General features: G+C 43.5%; 1 protein-coding gene across 5 annotated transcripts in view; it reads right to left on the reverse strand.

Annotated features, from left to right (window-relative positions):
• The window catches only part of UBE3C (ubiquitin protein ligase E3C), a 121,427-nt gene extending 106,192 nt beyond the window's left edge, over positions 1-15,235 (reverse strand). For 4 of the 5 annotated variants that reach the window (XM_089917108.1, XM_022576519.3, XM_089917107.1 and 1 more), the window contains exon 1: positions 14,828-15,235. In XM_089917108.1, the coding sequence (XP_089773234.1) occupies positions 14,828-14,893 (66 nt within the window). In that variant the 5' untranslated portion in view covers positions 14,894-15,235. The remainder of the gene's footprint in view (positions 1-14,827) is intronic. The other variant, XM_022576527.3, reaches the window with a different exon arrangement.
• Between the last annotated feature and the right edge of the window lie 3,707 nt (positions 15,236-18,942).

An 18,942-nucleotide genomic window follows, 5' to 3' on the forward strand; every position in this document is an offset into this window, starting at 1 on the left:
TCAGATAAGAAAAGGAAATAAAAGGAATCCAAACTGGAAAAGAAGTAAAGCTGTCACTGTTTGCAGATGACATGATACGATACATAGAGAATCCTAAAGATGCTACCAGAAAACTACTAGAGCTAATCAATGAATTTGGTAAAGTAGCAGGATACAAAATTAATGCACAGAAATCTCTGGCAGTCCTATACACTAATGATGAAAAATCTGAAAGTGAAATCAAGAAAACACTCCCATTTACCACTGCAACAAAAAGAATAAAATATCTAGGAATAAACCTACCTAAGGAGACAAAAGACCTGTATGCAGAAGATTATAAGACACTGATGAAAGAAATTAAAGGTGATACAAATAGATGGAGAGATATACCATGTTCTTGAATTGGAAGAAATCAACATTGTGAAAATGACTCTACTACCCAAAGCAATCTACAGATTCAATGCAATCCCTATTAAACTACCACTAGCATTTTTCACAGAACTAGAACAAAAAATTTCACAATTTGTATGGAAACACAAAAGACCCCGAATAGCCAAAGCAATCTTGAGAACAAAAAATGGAGCTGGAGGAATCAGGCTCCCTGACTTCAGACTATACTACAAAGCTACAGTAATCAAGACAGTATGGTACTGGCACAGAAACAGAAAGATAGATCAATGGAACAGGATAGAAAGCCCAGAGATAAACCCACACACATATGGTCACCTTATCTTTGATAAAGGAGGCAGGAATGTACAGTGGAGAAAGGACAGCCTCTTCAATAAGTGGTGCTGGGAAAACTGGACAGGTACAGGTAAAAGTATGAGATTAGATCACTCCCTAACACCATACACAAAAATAAGCTCAAAATGGATTAAAGACCTAAATGTAAGGCCAGAAACTATCAAACTCTTAGAGGAAAACATAGGCAGAACACTTTATGACATAAATCACAGCAAGATCCTTTTCAACCCACCTCCTAGAGAAATGGAAATAAAAACAAAAATAAACAAATGGGACCTAATGAAACTTAAAAGCTTTTGCACAGCAAAGGAAACCATAAACAAGACCAAAAGACAACCCTCAGAATGGGAGAAAATATTTGCAAATGAAGCAACTGACAAAGGATTAATCTCCAAAATTTATAAGCAGCTCATGCAGCTCAATAACAAAAAAACAAACAACCCAATCCAGAAATGGGCAGAAGACGTAAATAGACATTTCTCCAAAGAAGATATACAGACTGCCAACAAACACACGAAAGAATGCTCAACATCATTAATCATTAGAGAAATGCAAATCAAAACTACAATGATATCATCTCACACCAGTCAGAATGGCCATCATCAAAATATCTAGAAACAATAAATGCTGGAGGGGGTGTGGAGAAAAGGGAACACTCTTGCACTGCTGGTGGGAATATGAATTGGTACAGCCACTATGGAGAACCGTATGGAGGTTCCTTAAAATACTACAAATAGAGCTACCATATGACCCAGCAATCCCACTACTGGGCATATATCCTGAGAAAACCATAATTCAAAAAGAGTCATGTACCAAAATGTTCACTGCAGCTCTGTTTACAATAGCCAGGAGATGGAAACAACCTAAGTGTCCATCATCGGATGAATGGATAAAGAAGATGTGGCACATATATACGATGGAATATTACTCAGCCATAAAAAGAAACGAAATTGAGCTATTTGTAATGAGGTGGATGGACCTAGAGTCTGTCATACAGAGTGAAGTCAGAAAGAGAAAGACAAATACCGTATGCTAACACATATACATGGAATTTAAGAAAAAAAAAATGTCATGAAGAACCTAGGGGTAAGACAGGAATAAAGACACAGACCTACTAGAGAATGGACTTGAGGATATGGGGAGGGGGAAGGGTAAGCTGTGACAAAGCGAGAGAGAGGCACGGACATATATACACTACCAAACGTAAGGTAGATAGCTATTGGGAAGCAGCTGCATAGCACAGGGAGATCAGCTCGGTGCTTTGTGACCACCTAGAGGGGCGGGATAGGGAGGGTGGGTGGGAGGGAGGGAGACGCAAGAAGGAAGAGATATGAGAACATATGTATATGTAAAACTGATTCACTTTGTTATAAAGCAGAAACTAACACACCATTGTAAAGCAATTATACTCCAATAAAGATGTTAAAAAAAAAGAAAGAAACTTTAAGAAAATATAACAGCAACCAACTTCACATACATGCAAATATTTAAAAGTGCATCAAAATACAGTAATAAGTTACTAAAAATCATATTTATAAAACAATGTACAATATGATTCCCAATTCAAACACTATATAGCAAAAAGACTAGAACAAAATTTATACACATATTAACATGTGTAAAGAGCATAAAATGTGAAAAGAGCTCATTTAAAAACCAAAGGACTTCCCTGGTGGCGCAGTGGTTAAGAATCCGCCTGCCAATGCAGGGGACACGGGCTCGAGCCCTGGTCTGGGAAGATCCCACATGCTGCAGAGCAACTAAGCCCGTGCGCCACAACTACTGAGCCTGCACTCTAGAGCCCGTGAGCCACAACTACTGAGCCCGTGTGCTGCAACTACTGAAGCCCACGTGCCTAGAGCCCGTGCTCTGCAACAAGAGAAGCCACCGCAAGAAGAAGCCCGCGCACCACCATGAGGAGTAGCTCCTGCTCAACACAACTAGAGAAAGCCCGTGTGCAGCAATGAAGACCCAATACAGCTAATAAATAAATTTATTTATTAAAAAAATAAGGTACCAAAATAAAATGCAATAGTTTATATCTCATTACAATAAATTCCAAAAGACCTTCTTTTCTTTTTTTTTAAAGACCTTCTTTTCTTACACCAAAACTGTGTATTAATTATGGCACTGTTTTACTAGCAAAACCCTGGAAACAACCTGCACATATACATCTATCAATAGGAAAGAGGCTCTATGGTACAAACCATTCAGTGGAATATTATGCATCCATGAAGAGAAACTACATCTCAAGGTGCTGGCGTGGAAGCGTCACTAAGACACAGTGCTGAGGAGGACAGCAGCTCTCACAGTTACTTAAAAAGCCAGGGGCACACGTTTATTTATATTTAATCTAGTTTTGAAAAGGCTGAGGAACCGGTAAGAATGAGGACGTCTGGAGTCTCAGTGAGAGGAAGACTTCATTATATGCCCTTTAGAAGAGTCTCAGTTTTTATAACTTTTTCAATTAAAAAAAAGGTAACTCTTTTTAAAGGCCACTGACTGGAGATTAGAAATGGAAACGTTATTAGACCAAGGAAGATTAGTGATAATCTAACTTTCTCATTATCAAGAATTATGACTTTCCCATTACAAGATGTGGAAACAAGAAGCCCAGAAGAGATGAATAAGTTGCAGACAATTGGTTAGGAAGATAAGCATTTTTTCAAGCCCCCATTTTACTTTTTACATTTCACCTTTCACAGTAAAGATGTGCTATGAACTGTGCTGCTTGCCAACACACTACAGTTTACTAATGTTCCTAAAAAAGCTAAAGAGAGTACTAAAGCTGCATATCATAAGAAAAATTAATTCAAGAAGACATAGGATTGTTAAAGCCATCCTTTCAGTGCCTGCAGGACATGGTCCTCAACTTGCCAAGCAGTTAAGGGAGAGCTTAAGCAAAGCGAGAAGCAACACAAGATGTGCAGCCTACACAACATCCAACATCCAGACCAGGGTTCACATACTCCACTAAATGATCTGGAATCTCTGAGCCCTGATTTCTTCCTCTACGGGATGCCAACACCTCCGCCTCACAGAGAAGGAGCCAAGAAGAGGTGAGAGCATACAACAAGCAGGAGGACAAACCCTGAGGGGTGCAGTGTAGGTAACTAACAAATAAGGAGAGAAAACAGAAACACCCTGGAGAGAAAGTGCCCTCGGAGGCTCCCTGCAAATGCACAGATGCTAAGGCAGCACTTAACTGCTAAGACCAGGGAATGGAAATTGATATAATTTTTTCTAGAGAACAAAACATATCAGAAGCCTATGTGCACAATGACCAAGCAATTCAGCTTCTTTCTGCAATGTATCCTAAAGAATAATTATAATCATTGGCTATAAAGATGTTGTTCACAACAAAATAGAAACAACCTAAATGTCCAAAAGTAAAGGATGAACATGTATACTTCATCATACACAGCTCATACAAAGAACATGCACGGTAATTTTAAAAAGAAAACGAAATTTTAATTTTAGAAAATAGACTGAACAATTGGATCCTCAGCTTTGGAATAACCTAAAGTTTATATAAACGTCTTATGGTCAGTACACAGGATATAGTCACAGCTACAGCAAATAAAACCTCAAAACCAGTACAAAAGGTCTGAGGTCCTCCAACAAGCCCCGCTTTTCTAATGAGCTCTGCTCTGCTCACGGCCTCTCAGTCAGTACTACTGTCTGCGCACACTGCCACGCCTGCTGGCTGGCCACGCACTGGCCCCAGCAGCACCTCTCCCTTGCGTGCCCCTCTTCCTCTGTTTCTGTAAACACTGGCGTCCCTCGGAGTTTTGTCCTGAGCCCACATGTCTTCTCAGCAGAACATTTTCCAGAGCATCTCACAACTTCAACTGTTACCTACTGATGGACCAACGGACTCCCAGTCTCTACCTGAAGCTCCAGACTAGCACCCCACCTGCCTACTGAGCAAACCCAAGCATTTTACATTGAACACATCCCTAGGAACTCAGCATCGTGTCGGATTATGGGGTCACTGTCCACTCCTGTCACCCCAGACTGACACCTGACGTGATGCTTGTCCACCAGAGCTCATCAATTCTGGCTCCTCGACAGCCCTGAACCCCTCCACTCAGTTCCTGCTGCCTGCTTCAGGCCCTCACTACTCCTCTGCACAACTACAGCTGCCTGTCTCTCGCCTGGTGTCCAGCCCCTGCACTGCCCCACAATCGTCCCTCTAAAACCTGAGTTTGCTCAGGGTCACTTCACTGCTTCAAAAGCCGTCAGTGGCTCCCAAGGTGCCCCTTTATGACCTGGCCCCTGACTGCCCGTCTCCCCAGCCTTCTCTTGGCCCACCCCCACTCCAGCCAGCTGCAGGCTGTAGGTGACTGCCACCTCTCCAGGGTGGACACCTCTGTCCGTGCGGATCCTCCTAGCTGGTGGCAACAGCGTTCCACCTGTAAGCAGTGCTAAGAAGCGCAGTCCAGCACACCAGAGCCGAGGGCGCTGACATTACGCTGCCCGCCCGGGGCCCTGGAAGAGGAGGGAAACAGGCTTCCCCCTCCGCTCCAGCACAGGCGCCCCGAGCAGCTCTCAGATGGCCAGAAATTTGCTTCGATGCTCTCGTACTTCACTCCCTCTCTCCAAAGGCCTGATGCATCTACCTCCTGCCCTATGGCTGTCAAAGCGACAAGCCAAACACTTTCATTCCCATATTACTTTCTCCCCTGTATATTCCCCCCTTTTCTCCAAGGGTGGTTGGATTAAAAAGGTAAATGATCTAAGTGAATTCAAATTGCTGCAAATAAATGGCAGCCTCTCATGATTCTGAGGCTTTTTTGAGGAAGATGCTTAACTCAAATAAACTGCCTAACAGATAACATTTCAGGAAAGACCGCGCAGGAACGCAAGAGCTTAACAGCTCACAGGAAAGGCCAGCTCGCAGTCAGGGAGCCTCGCCTGGGAGAAGGGAATTTTAAGTCAGTTCTCTATTTCACCAGTTTTCTAAGCTGTTCCTAGTTTACCAAGTTCTTTCCTTGCTACGTTTCCAAACTGGTGGAGTTTGATTCCTCTCACCTTGAGTGTGGACTGGATTGACAAATAAAATAGGACAAAAGTGACAACGTATGACTTTCAGGACTCCCTCGTAACAGGCTTTGCCTCGTTCTCCCTGCTCTCCTGCATCACTGGCTCCGGGGAAGCCAGCTGCCAGGTCAGGAGGACACTCAAGCAGCCCTAAGGTGATGTCCGAGTGGCAGGAGCCGACACCTCCTGCCAGGACCCATCACTGGCCTCCAGGCACAGGCATAAGCCAGTCCCACAGTGGCTCCCCCAGCACCGGGCAAGGCTTCCGATGCCTGAGCCTCCAGAGACCCCAGGCCAGAACCACCCTGCACGCTGCTGTCGGATGCCTGCCCCACAGAGCGGAGTGAGAGGACAAAAATGTGCTGCTTTAAGCCACTATGATGCACAGAGAACTAGACCTCTGTTCATCGGAAATTAAGACACTGGTAAAGCAGAGATCGTGACCGTTCAGATTAACATAATTTAAATGCAGACTGCTGTTTTGCAATCTACTTATTTCCGCTAACAATGACAGTTTAATACATATAATGAGTAGACATCAATAAATGATAAATAGTAACAAATATAGATCATGACCACTTTAAACAGTTGTATAGTACCCCACCGCACTGTTATACCATTTAACAAATTTCCTGTTGTTAGACATTTAGATTGTTTTGAATTTTTCAATACTATAAGTAATGCCACAAACATCATCTTTTCTTTCTCATGCATCTATCCCATGCACCTGTCAAATTAGTTTCTTAGAATAAATTTCTAAAAGTAGACTTATTGGATTTAGAGGGGTCATACCTGTTGACGACTCCTGATGCGTGCTGTTAAACCATCCCCCAGGTAGGTTGTGCTGATTTACGCTGCCACCCACACACCCCCCCCCAGCAGGCGTCTCCAACTTTAACTTGGTCACCACTGAAGGTGATGGGCTCCGGAGACAGTCGGCCAGAAGGAAGCTCCTGCCCCTGCCTTCATGCTCACAAGCGGCATAGGCAACAGAAGGCGTGAAGAGGCCGTGGCCGGAGAACAAGGACACAGCGGAATGAAATAAGGGTCATGGTCAAAGAATAAAATGCTTAACTTCCAAACTCCTAGATGTCCGCATTCTTTAAAGTTATAAGAAAAGAGGGTAAGAGACAGAGGAAAACTCTTTACTGCTTTTGCAATAACCTCTTCTGAGGGCTCTTCTACAGTCCTATGAGATGACCTGTTTATTACCTTAGTTAAGAGACCTAGTTGACAACTAACTCTGTAACTCAAGAAAATCAGCACACGCTGGAGCACGCAAAGCCAGACAGGACTAGGGAAGGCAAGCCAGGTAGGTGCCTGAGCACAAAATTTAAGGAGGCACTCACCTCAGGGCCATGAACCCGAGTGCCACCTTAAGCAACCTGCACCTATGCATCTCGAGTGAGAGCCTCCTTCAATTTTGTGCCCTACGTGCCTTGCTTGCCTCACCCTAGACCCTGATTAGAAGTCCAAAGAGAATTAGACAAAGTCTCAGCCCTTCCATTCTGCTTGGTTTCCCCAGGAACCAGATCAACAATTCCTGACCTTATATGCTACGGAGAACTACAGTGTTCTGGTCCCGTATGTGAAGAGTATGGAAAATCATATTCAAGAGAACAGATGTGGGGCTGCTAGATAAAACAGGAAGGTAATAATACCAGTTCTGACAGTAAATCTTAAAATCTGATTTTGGAAAATGTTTCTACTTTACTTCATGTCAGACGTGTAAAAAACAGTTTATGTTCCACTGCAACATACACAGAGTCGTATGACAACATGTATATTACTTCATGTCAGACGTGTAAAAAACAGTTTATGTTCCACTGCAACATACGCAGAGTTGTATGACAACATGCATACCAACTGCCAGCTCTTCAAAGCGGAACAGCACGGACTTGTCTTCAGGTTAAGATATTGTAGGTAAGACCTCCAATTACACAACAGAGGGCAGTTACATAAAACTAACCAGTCAGAGTGCTTACAATCCTAAGAGTATTCTAGACTTACCGAAAGGGGAAATTAAAATTACAGTAGCTGGTTTCGGTAGGCTCTACAGTGAAACTCATTCTGCGAGGCCAGCAGTACCCTAATACAAAACCCAGAAAAAGACATCACGAGAAATAAAAGCTACTCTCTCCGGAACACAGATGCAAAAATCCCCAAACAAAATACTACCAAATTGAATGCAACAACGTATAAAAAGAATTATACATCATAACCACGTGGGATTTATGCTAGGTATGCAGGGCTGGTTCAGCATTCAAAAAACACTTGATGTAATCCATCACATCAACAGACTAAGGAAAAGTATATGATCACACAGTAAAAAGCATTTGACAAAATCCAACACCCAGGTAATTCCCTGGCAGTCTAGTGGTTAGGGCTCCGTGCTTCCACTGCAGGGAGCACAGGTTCGATCCCTGGTTGGGGAACTAAGATCCCACATGCCATACCATGTGGCCAAAAAAGAAAATAAAAATTTAAAAATTAAAAGTAAATTAAAGAAACCCAACACCCATTCACGACAAAAATTCTCAACACACTAGAAATAGATAGGAACTTCCTCAACTTGATAAAGAACCACCACAAAATACCTACAGCTAACATCATACTTAAGGGTGAGAAACTAGAAACTTTCCCACTAAGATCAGGAACAAAGCAAGGATATCTCTTACCACTCCTTTTTGACATCATTAGCTCTAGCTAATGCAATAAAGCAAGAAAAGGAAACAAAAGCTATACAGATTGGGAAGAAAGAAATAAAACTGTCTTTGGTCACAGATGACATGATCGTCTCTGTAGAAAATCCCAAAGAACTAACGAAAAACTCCTGGAACTAATAAGTGATTATAGCAACACTGCAGGATACAAGATTAACATACAAAAGTCAATTGCTGTTCCATATTCCATCAATGAACAACTGGAATTTGAAATTAAAAAAATAATAATAAAAATAAATAAATAACATTTCCACTATGGAAACAATATGAAGGTTCCTCAAAAAATTAAAAATAGAACTACCTTATGGTCCAGCAATCCCACTTCTTGGTAGCTATACAACAGAAATGAAAACAGGTATTGAAAAGATATCTGCACCACTATATTCACTGCAGCGTTATTCAAAATAATAAAGATACGAAGACCTAAGTGGTCATCAAACAGACGAACAGATAAAGATGTGGTGCATTCACACAACAGAATATTATTCAGCCAAGAGAAAGAAGGAAATTCTACCATGTGTAGAAATATGGATGGACCTTGAGAGCCCTTAAGCTAAGTGACATAAGCCACAGAAAGACAAATGCTGTAGGTATCGCTTATACATGGAATATTAAAAAAAAAAAAAAAAAAACGAAAAAAAGTCAAAGTCAAAAAAGAGAGTAAAAAAGTAGCTGCCAGGGGCTGGGTGGACAGGGGTGAGGGAAATAGGGAGGTATTGGTAAAAAGGTAAATACAAAACAAAATTGCCTTCCTGTAAACCAACAATGAACATTTGGAACTGGAAATTAAATACACAGTATTGTTTATATTAGCACCCCCCGAAAAAGAAATACTTCAGTCTGTATAAGGCAAATTACAATAGTCTGATGAATAAAATCAAAGAACTGCACAAATGGAGAGACATTCCATGTTGAATAGGAAGACTCAATATTGTCAAGATCAATTCTTCCTAACTTGTTTGATCTACAGATTCAACACATTCCCAATCAAAATCCCAATAAGTCTGAACAACACAGAGAACATACCCAATATTTTAATAACAACTATGAGTATGACCTTTAAAAACTGTGAATTACTGTTGTACACCTGTAACTTATGTAATATTGTACCATCAACTATATTTCAATAAAAACAAATGCAACAAATACACCTAAAATACAGTGGCTTAAAAATATATATATATACACACACACATATATATATATAACAGTGGCTTAAAAATATATATATACACACACACATATATATATATATATATAAAAGTTATTTTGTGAATATCAACAAACTGCCTCTAAGGTTGATATGGAAAGGCAAAAGATCCAAAAAAGCCAACACAATGCTGAAGAAAAACGTGAACAAAGTCGGAAGACTGACACTAGCTGACTTTGAGACTTACCATAAAGCTCCGGAAATCAAGACAGTATGGCACTGGCAAAAACAAAGCAAAACAAAACAATCCAGAACAGACAAATAAATGAACGGACCAGAATAGCAAGAAACAGACATACAAAAATACAGCCAACTGATCTTCTGACAAAGGAGCAAAGGCAATTCAATGAAGAAAGGACAGCTTTTCAACAAATATGTTGGAACAACTGGATATCCACAGGCCAAAACAGAAAGAAAAAATAAATCTAGACACAGACCTTAACACCTTTCACAAAAATTAACCCAAAATGGATCACAGACCTAAATGTAAAATACAAAACTATAATACTACTAGAAGTTAACACAGGAGAAAAACCAGGTGACACTGTGTTTGGCAATGACTCTTTAGATACGACATAAGAAGCACAATTCATGAAAGAAAAAAACTGATAAAACTGGACTTCATTAGAATTAAAAACTTCTGCTCTGCAAAAGACTGTTAAGAGAATGAAAAGACAAGCTCAAAACTGGGAGAAGATATATGCAAAAGGCCTCTCTGAAAAGAGTTTATATCTGCAAAATATATACAAATACATTGAAAATGTGTATAAGGAACTGCTAAGACTCAACAGTAAGGAAACAAACAACCCAGTTAAAAAATGGGATAAAGACCTGAACAGACATCTTAACAAAGATACGCAGATGGTAAATAAGCACATGTGAAAAGATGCTCCACATCACATGTCAACAGGGAAATGCAACTTAAAACAATGAGATACCACTACATGCCTATTGGAACGGCCAAAATTTGAACACTGACAACACCAAAGGCAGGCGAGGATGTGGAGCAACAGGAACTCTCATTGCTGGTGGGAATGCAAAACAGTGCAGCCACTTTGGAAGACAGTTTGGCAGTTAATTACAAAACTAAACATAACCTTACCATATGATCGGGCTCCTTGATATTTACAAAAAGGAGCTGAAAACTATGTCTACACACAAAACCTGCATGTGGATGTTTATGGCAGCTTTATTCATAATTGCTAAAACTTGGAAGCAACCAAGATGTCCTTCAGCAGGTGAAGGGACAAATAAACTGTGGTACATCCAGACAATGGAATAGTATTCAGCAACTTAGAGTGGGGTGGGGGGAAGAGCCATCAGGCCAGGAAGGACCTGGAACAACCTTAAAAGCATATTCCTAAGTTAAAGAAGCCAGTCTCAAAAGATCAAAACTCACAGAACGTACAACCCCTGGATTGAACCCTGATATAAACTGACTTAATAATAAGGTATCAATATTGGTCTATCAATTGTAACAAACGTACCACATTATGGCAAGATGGAAATAATAGAGAAAACAATGTGCTAGGAAGATAGAGTGGGAACTCTCTGTACTTTCCCATCAGTTTTTTCTGTTAAGACTAAAACTGCTCTACAAAAATAGTCTGTTAATAAAAAATAGGATAAAAAAACAAGCTAGCAAGCTATGAAAAGGCATGGAGGAACCTTAAATGTATGCTGCTAAGTGAAAGAAGCAAATCTGAAGAGGCCACACACCGTATGATTCCAACTACATGACATTCTAGAAAGGCAGAACTATGGAGACAGTAAAAAGATCAGTGGTGGCCAGAGATTCGGGGCAGGAGGGCGGCGGTGTGTGAGGGATAAGGGAGAAGATGAATAGGTAAAGCACAGTGGATTTTTAGGACAACAAACTATTCTCTATGATGCTGTAATGGCAGATACATGTCATTATACATTTGTCAAAACCCACTTAAAGCACAACACAAAGAATGAATCTTAATGTATTGCTATTGGTTCATCAATGTAACAAATGAACCACATTAAGGCAAGATGCTAATAACAGTGGATTTCTATACTTGTAATCAAATTACCATTAAGATATTCTTCTATGCACTACCAAGAATAGAAAAAAATACTGCCAATAAACTATCATGCCACCATGTATCCTGACTTCAGAAATATTAAAAAGTGGAAACCTATGTGACTTAGTATATACCTACCCAATCCAGTATATACCTACTCAATGTATACCCTTCCACCCACCTGGAATACCCCTGCTTCTCAGCTCACTAATTCCAGGCATCCTTCAAGACTAAGCCCCAACCAACTCTATTCTTTCCTGAATCAGCCCAAGGAAAACCCAGAATGTGGTAATTGCTCTCTCTATTGTTATTTTATGCTTAACTGTTGTAAGTCTTATCTCCCCAACAAGATTACAACGAGGGCATGAACTTTTCCTTACAATGTTTCAGATCCTTCAAAGAACCTTTACAAATAAACATTTTAAATATTCATTTAATTTTGGGGGGGGGGAAGATGTATTTATCCAAAAAGTAGCAACTATTCAGTTTCCACTAAACTTAAGAAGGGAAAATTTCAAACAATAATTTAAGACATGGGGGAAAGATCATTTTAAGTTTTTGTTTTTTAAATGAGGCAAAAGACTTATGTTGCAGCCAAAGAGAGTTAAGGAAAATAAGCATATGTGGGTGCGCAACATCATTAGTTGTTAGGAAACAAAATTAAAACTACAATGAAACTACATACCCACCGGAACTGCCAAATTAAAATGACTGACAACGCTAAGTGTTGGCAAGGAAGTGGAGCCACTGAAACGCTCAGAACGAGGCAGAGTGCACTGGAGCTAAACCCACGTGCAACGTGTGAGCAGCACGTGAGAGCATGTGTCCACCCAGAGACACATACAACAAATACGGATCAACTGTGCTATGTACGTTCAGACAATGCAACCAGAATAAGACGATGGATCCCACCTCTCAGACCAAATGCTGAGCCACAGAGGCCAGTCCAAAAAGAGTGGCCTCTACGCACAAGAAGTTCAACAGGCAGAATTGATCTGTGGTAATAAAGGTCGGAATAGTAGTTACCTTTGGGTAGGAGGGCTTAGAATGGAAAGGTGCAGACGGGGGGCCTCTGGAATGCTGGGCATGTTATTTGATGGGAGTGGTGGGCTGTAAAAATCCTTCCAGCCGAACCTACAGTCAATTCCCTGCCCAGATTCCGGTCCCAGGCCAATGCACCCACCCCCCAGCCACTGCAGAGTGACTGTGGTGGGCTCCTTACTGCCACCCTCTCTGGAGAATTACACTCCCACCCACCCCAGGGGGAGCCTGCAGACAACGACTAAATGATACGGGGATACAAAATGCCAGCCCCCTCACCTCAAGACGGGACAACTCCGTGATGCCAGCCACGCTCCAGAGTTGTCGGTGGGATCCAGCTAAAGATAAATTCCAACCAAGAAAACCCCTGGTCCCCTGCCCTCTCCTCTTCCCTCCTCAATTTCACCTGCACAAGGATTTCCTCCTCAGGCTTCTAAGGGACATGGCCTAAGACACAGACACTTAATGTCTGTGACCCTGACTGTATGTTAAGTCTAAACCTCAACGAAAAGGGGGGTAAAAAGGGGGAAAAAATTGTTTCGCACAACTGAAAAGCAAGACGTGCAATCTCCCCTTGAGATTCTGATCAACAGATAACTATTTTCCTTAAAGAAGAGATGTGTTACTTGGTGAGAAAACAGGATCAACGCCCTAGCAGGACCTGGCAGGGCACTCCTGTCTGTAACAGAAGTCACAAAGTCCTACGTAAGTGAGGTGACATGGATTCTAAGGTGGTGACCTGCCCCCAGCTTGCTATGTGGCTGTGCTATCACTCAACAGCTCTTTATCCCACCTGTAAACTAGATCTGGCCCAGAGGTTCTTCCAATGTCATAAGTCCTTTGATCTCATTTGGAATTTTCATGAATACCCAAGCCACTGAATGTGACCCACGCCAGCCCTGCACAACACCTACACAGCACCTAGTCTAGCACCTAGTTCTGCAGCCTCCAACCAATCACCATCATGCAAAACCCAAAGCCTGTAAGTTATCAGCACACTTCCTGCCCAAATCCCTGCTGGGTTCCCCTCCTCTACCCTCAGAAACCATCATGCACATACCCCCACAGTACAATTTAAAGGGGATATTCGTACGTGGACTTGAGCATCTGCTCAGTCATGTGCCAACCCCGTCGTTAAGTGTAACATACAGAATACACTAATACAGAAGAATAGACGAACCACTGAAAGAACACTTTAGAAAATTATTTAGTAAACAATCTGCTAATTATACTCACTTGAACTTTTCCAACACTCTAAGCAAGGGCGACCACACTTTATTTTTAGTCTGATAAAACTAAAACAGGCAGGGAAGGGATCCAGTGGAGAAGTGGTAAAAAGCAAGCAAACAAATGAAGCAACACCGACGCTGAACTACTTGTCAGCAATTCCACCGAATCAGTATATGCCTGTCATCAGAGAGGATAGCACAGTAACTAGTTTGTACGCCCTTATTCTACACTGTTATCCTAAGAATAATCATACGACCAGTTGTAACAGAAAAAAAGTGCTAGAGTCTCTCCAGAAGTGTTTCCAAAAGGCTGGTAAAGGACGACTTTCATGGCCTTGGATTCAAACACGTGGCCTATGATGAGGAGTTCCGCCTCAACTTCAGAGACTGTTGTCATGAACAAATACATTCTACTTACTTTCTACAACAGACAAGACCCCCACGTAGTACTCTAAAAGCAATCACCATCAGTCAAGTGTGATAAAGTATCTAAAGTTCATTTCTGAAAGAAACACTGTGTCCTTTGCCCCGAGTTTTTCACTACCTAAGTATAAAAGGCCGTCCACCCTCAGCATCCTTGCAGCTTCCTGGCGATTCCGGTCCACAAAGTCCTTTTTCCCCATCAGCTTTCCTTCCAGACCCGCTTTGAGCCGTAGGAGCAGGTGACCCCGCAGCCCGCCCCCTCGCGCGTCCCTCCGCCGGGATGGACCCCTCCCGGACCCGAGCCGGCCCCCAGCCAGCCGTCCCGCCCGGAGTCCGCGGCTGGCCCCGCCCAGCCCCGCGGCACTGCCGCACGCAGGCCGCTCTTACCTTCCGGCTCGCGCCTCCCAGGGACACCTTGGGCCTGGTTTTGAAATCCCCTTCAAAACTAAACATCTTTACAGCCTATCCCATCTGGGAGGGCCCGACACTGAGAGCGCGGGCGGGCCCCGGGGGAGGGTCCCCGGCGGGGACAGCGACCGGGGGAGGTCCCGGCGGGAGGGGAGCGGCGAGGACGAGGCCGCGCCAGGAAGTGACCCCGAGCCCGCGCCCGCCGGCGCTCTGCCCGCCCGCACTGCCCTGTGGGGGGAGGGGCGGCGACACTGGGGGCAGCCCTCGGCCACCTCCCCCCTCATCCACGCCTCCCCGCCGCTCCGGCCGAGCCCGAGAGCCGGCAGGGCCGCTGACCCCGCACTTGCACCCGGAGCAGCCGCCGGGAGGAAAAATGGCCGCCGCTGCCGCCGCTGCCGTGCGCCGCCCCGCCGGCGTGCGCGCGCCCGACACCGACGCCGCGGCGCTGCTCCCGGCGCCCCGCCCGCGTGCGCGCGCCCGCATCGACGGCGCGTCGGAGCGTGGGAAGAAGCGGCGGCGCCAGGCTCTGCGGCGGGAGGGATGAGGGGCGGGGCCGGGGCGCATAGGTGGGGCGCAGGTGCCCGGGGAGGGGGGGCCGCAGGTGCCGCGGGGGCGCTGGTGCCCGGGGAGGGGGCGCGCGGAGGGGCAGGCGCGCGTGCGCGTCCCAAGTGGTGGGGATGAATCCCATCTCCACAGTGCGCCGAGGGCGGCTGCAGGGGTCGGTGGGCGCCTGCGCGCCGGAGTGCGACTAGGATGTTGTTTGTGCACTTTTCTGGGAAGCGGGCTCCACGCTTTCGATGATACCAAACTTGACTGATCTGAGGGGAAAAATATCAGCTTTATTACTTAATGCCCGTAGAGAGTGCATCATTTAACGTTGTGACCCAGTTATGTGTGAACTTCATACACACATATTTCAATATATACACGTATATATCATACACACATAGATACAAATGTATATCACATACATGCACATGTATAAAAGCATACCATGTATGCATACATACAGTTAACATAACTGTCACATGCACATCAATATATACACACATATATAGCATATACACACATATATACACATACATCTATATCACATATACACAGAGAAATATATATCGCGTACACATATACGTAAATAGATATCATATGCACACATATATTTCATATACACACGACTGAAATCAAAATCTTAAAAACTTTTTCATTACTATGTGGGATGCACTATTTTTTTTACTCTGTTGTCTTTTTTTTTTAATACCAGCCGCAAACCAGTAAGTACATTTCACAACCCACTAATGGGTTTTAATCTCAGTTTGAAAAATCCTGCATGTACACACACACACACACACATACTATATATATTCTCATATATATATATGAGAATTAGATCACAGTCGTCAGGATCAAAAACCTTTGAAAGCCAGTGATTAGTGCAGTTTTCCAGTTAACACATAAGCTACTCTGATATATCAAGAAATCCTTGATTCATCAAAAATACACAAATTTTATCAAGTTTTAAATTTTACAGATTTTACAAATCATCACTTTTTTAAACCTGTCAGATGAGCAAAGATTTAAAATATTGGTAATATCCAGTATGTGCCCTCAGTAAGCGACTCTACTCTGAGGTCTCAGATTTTGCCCCAAATAAACTCTTCCAAGGTCCAGGCCAGGAGTGAGGAGCAGGAAAGCCCATTTAACTAGTTCTCCAACATCAGCTTTGTTGGTAATTAAGGTGTGCTGCCTCCATCTGCTGGGTATATTTCGAATTTTCTAAATTGGCTAAGAACATATCTATCTATCTGTCTTAGTTTCCTATCATTGCTGTAACGCATCACCACAATCTTAGTGGCTTAAACAACACAAATTTACTATCTTACAGCTCTGCAGGTCAGAAGTCTCACTGGGCTAAAATCAAGGTTTCTACAGGGCTATGTCCCTCCTGGGCCGTCATTTATTATCTCACCATTCCCCTGTTGTTTGGCACTTAGGTTAACACCATTTTGTTGATGTTACAAATTCTGCTGCAATCACATTCTCACACACAGGAATGAGTTCTTTCTGCAGGAAAGACACCCTAAGGCATCGTGGCTGAGTTGCAGGGCAGCAGGCTTACATTTGATGGGTCTGTTCCTTGACGTCCCCAGAGGATACACCCCCTCTCCTTTGAGATCATCCTGGGGCTGCTGGTGAGCCATGTAACTGTTGCCTCCGGAGACGCTGCAGTGGGTCCCAAGAGAATATTCATTAAATTAACACCAAGGCCGCTGTACACCCAAGGCTAGAAATTCACTCCTTCCTTTTACTGTCCCAAATCACGCCTGACACACTGTCCGGTACAATTCACTAGAACTCATGCAATGTGATTAAGTGATCCCATTTAGATTCTCCAATAATAAAACACCAAGAAAATTCCAGTGAATAAAACTATAAAGAAATATACAGAAAATTTTCACACAAAAAGGGGGGATAGTAGTTACTGATGGGAGAAGACCTTGGAGGGAAGATTCAAAGTTACTGGCAGCATTGTTTCTCAACCTGCATGGTCTTCCCAGGGGTGTTTGCTTTGTATTATTCTTTAAAATGTTGATATATGTTTAATATACTTTCTATGTGTATAATAATTTTAATGATCAATTTCTTTCAGAAAAAGAAGCTTTATTGTCTTAGTTCAGGCTGCTTTGACAGAATGTCACAGACTGGGTGGCTTATAAACAACAGAAATTTATTTCCCAGTCAGGAGGCTGGAAGTTCCAGATCAAGGCCTGGCAGATTTGGTGTCAGGTGAGAACTCACTTCCTGGTTCATAGCTAGTGTCTTCCCTCTGTGTCCTCACTTGGGGGATGGGATGAGGGAGCTCTTGGGGTCTCTTTTATAAGGACCCTCATCCCATTCATGAGGGCTCCACCTCATGACCTCATCACCTCCCAAAAGCCCCACCTCCCAACACCATCACATTGGGGGTTAGGATTCAGCATATGAATCTGGGCGGAGGAGACACAGTCCATAACATTCATTAATAAAATGGCAACGGTAAAACGCCCTAAATCTGAACATACACTCCTCTTCCATTATCATATTCCAGGGGACGTTAGAGGACAAACATTAAATCGCTTTGCAAGATTAACGTCCAAAAGAATCAGAATGTGCAAAAACTGACAGAAATGAAGGGAGAAATTAACAATTTGACAATAATAGTTGTAGACTTCAAATACCCATTTTGAATACTGGCTAGAACAGCTAGACAGAAGGTCAACAAGGAAAGAAGATTTAAAGGCCACTCTCAGCGACTGACCTCACAGACTCTGGGGCATGCCCATCCCCCGCATCGGAGCACCCACTCCTCCCAGGGGCACATGGAGTCCATGCCGGGTCCTGCAACAGAAAGACAGAAATCGTACCAAGTGGTTCGCCAACCACAATGGAATGAAGTCAGAAACCCATGAAAGCGAAAAATTGGGAAACTTACCAATGTGGAAATTAACTTCTTAATAGCCCCTGGGTCAAAGCAGAAATCAAAAGGGAAACCAGAAAGTCCTGTGAGGCGAGCGCAAATCAAGATAACAGACCAGAGCCCACAGCAGGGGTTCGATGGCATTTAAGAGGCGGGTAGAGGAGCCTTGAGGTTCACAAAGATGGACGTCCAGAGTCCACGGCGGGAGCCCTCAGTTCCTATCAGGAGTGTAATCTGACGCCATTCCGGAGCGATGGGGTGTTTTACCTGGGCAAACTCTCCCTTTCAGAAAGTGGTACCCGGGACCCTTCCGCCTTCCATCTTGCAAGCTTTGCAAATCTGCTAGGGCAGGCCCAGTAAACAGGCTGGCTGGAGTACCTTTCTCTCCCGGCCCACAGATCCAAGACCCCGTATCTCTCCCCTACTGAGCCCTGTGTCTCTGGTGCTGGATGCCCACTGAGTGTCAGCTCTGCCCGTGACATCGGCCGCAGGGTGGCTCAGGAGCTGTTTCGAGCCGTGACGGCCCTTGGCTGGTGACCGCTCGCTTAGGGAAGGCTCTTGCTCCCCTACATTGGGTGCAGCTGAGACTCCCGAGCTGAAGCTTCTGCGGGAGCTGCCAGGAGCCCTTCCCTCTGTCTGT

Source organism: Delphinapterus leucas, chromosome 9 (assembly GCF_059928025.1).
Source record: "Delphinapterus leucas isolate spDelLeu-1000000601 "Yukka" chromosome 9, BTC_Dleu_Yukka2, whole genome shotgun sequence".
NCBI classification, from domain to species: Eukaryota; Metazoa; Chordata; class Mammalia; order Artiodactyla; family Monodontidae; genus Delphinapterus; species Delphinapterus leucas.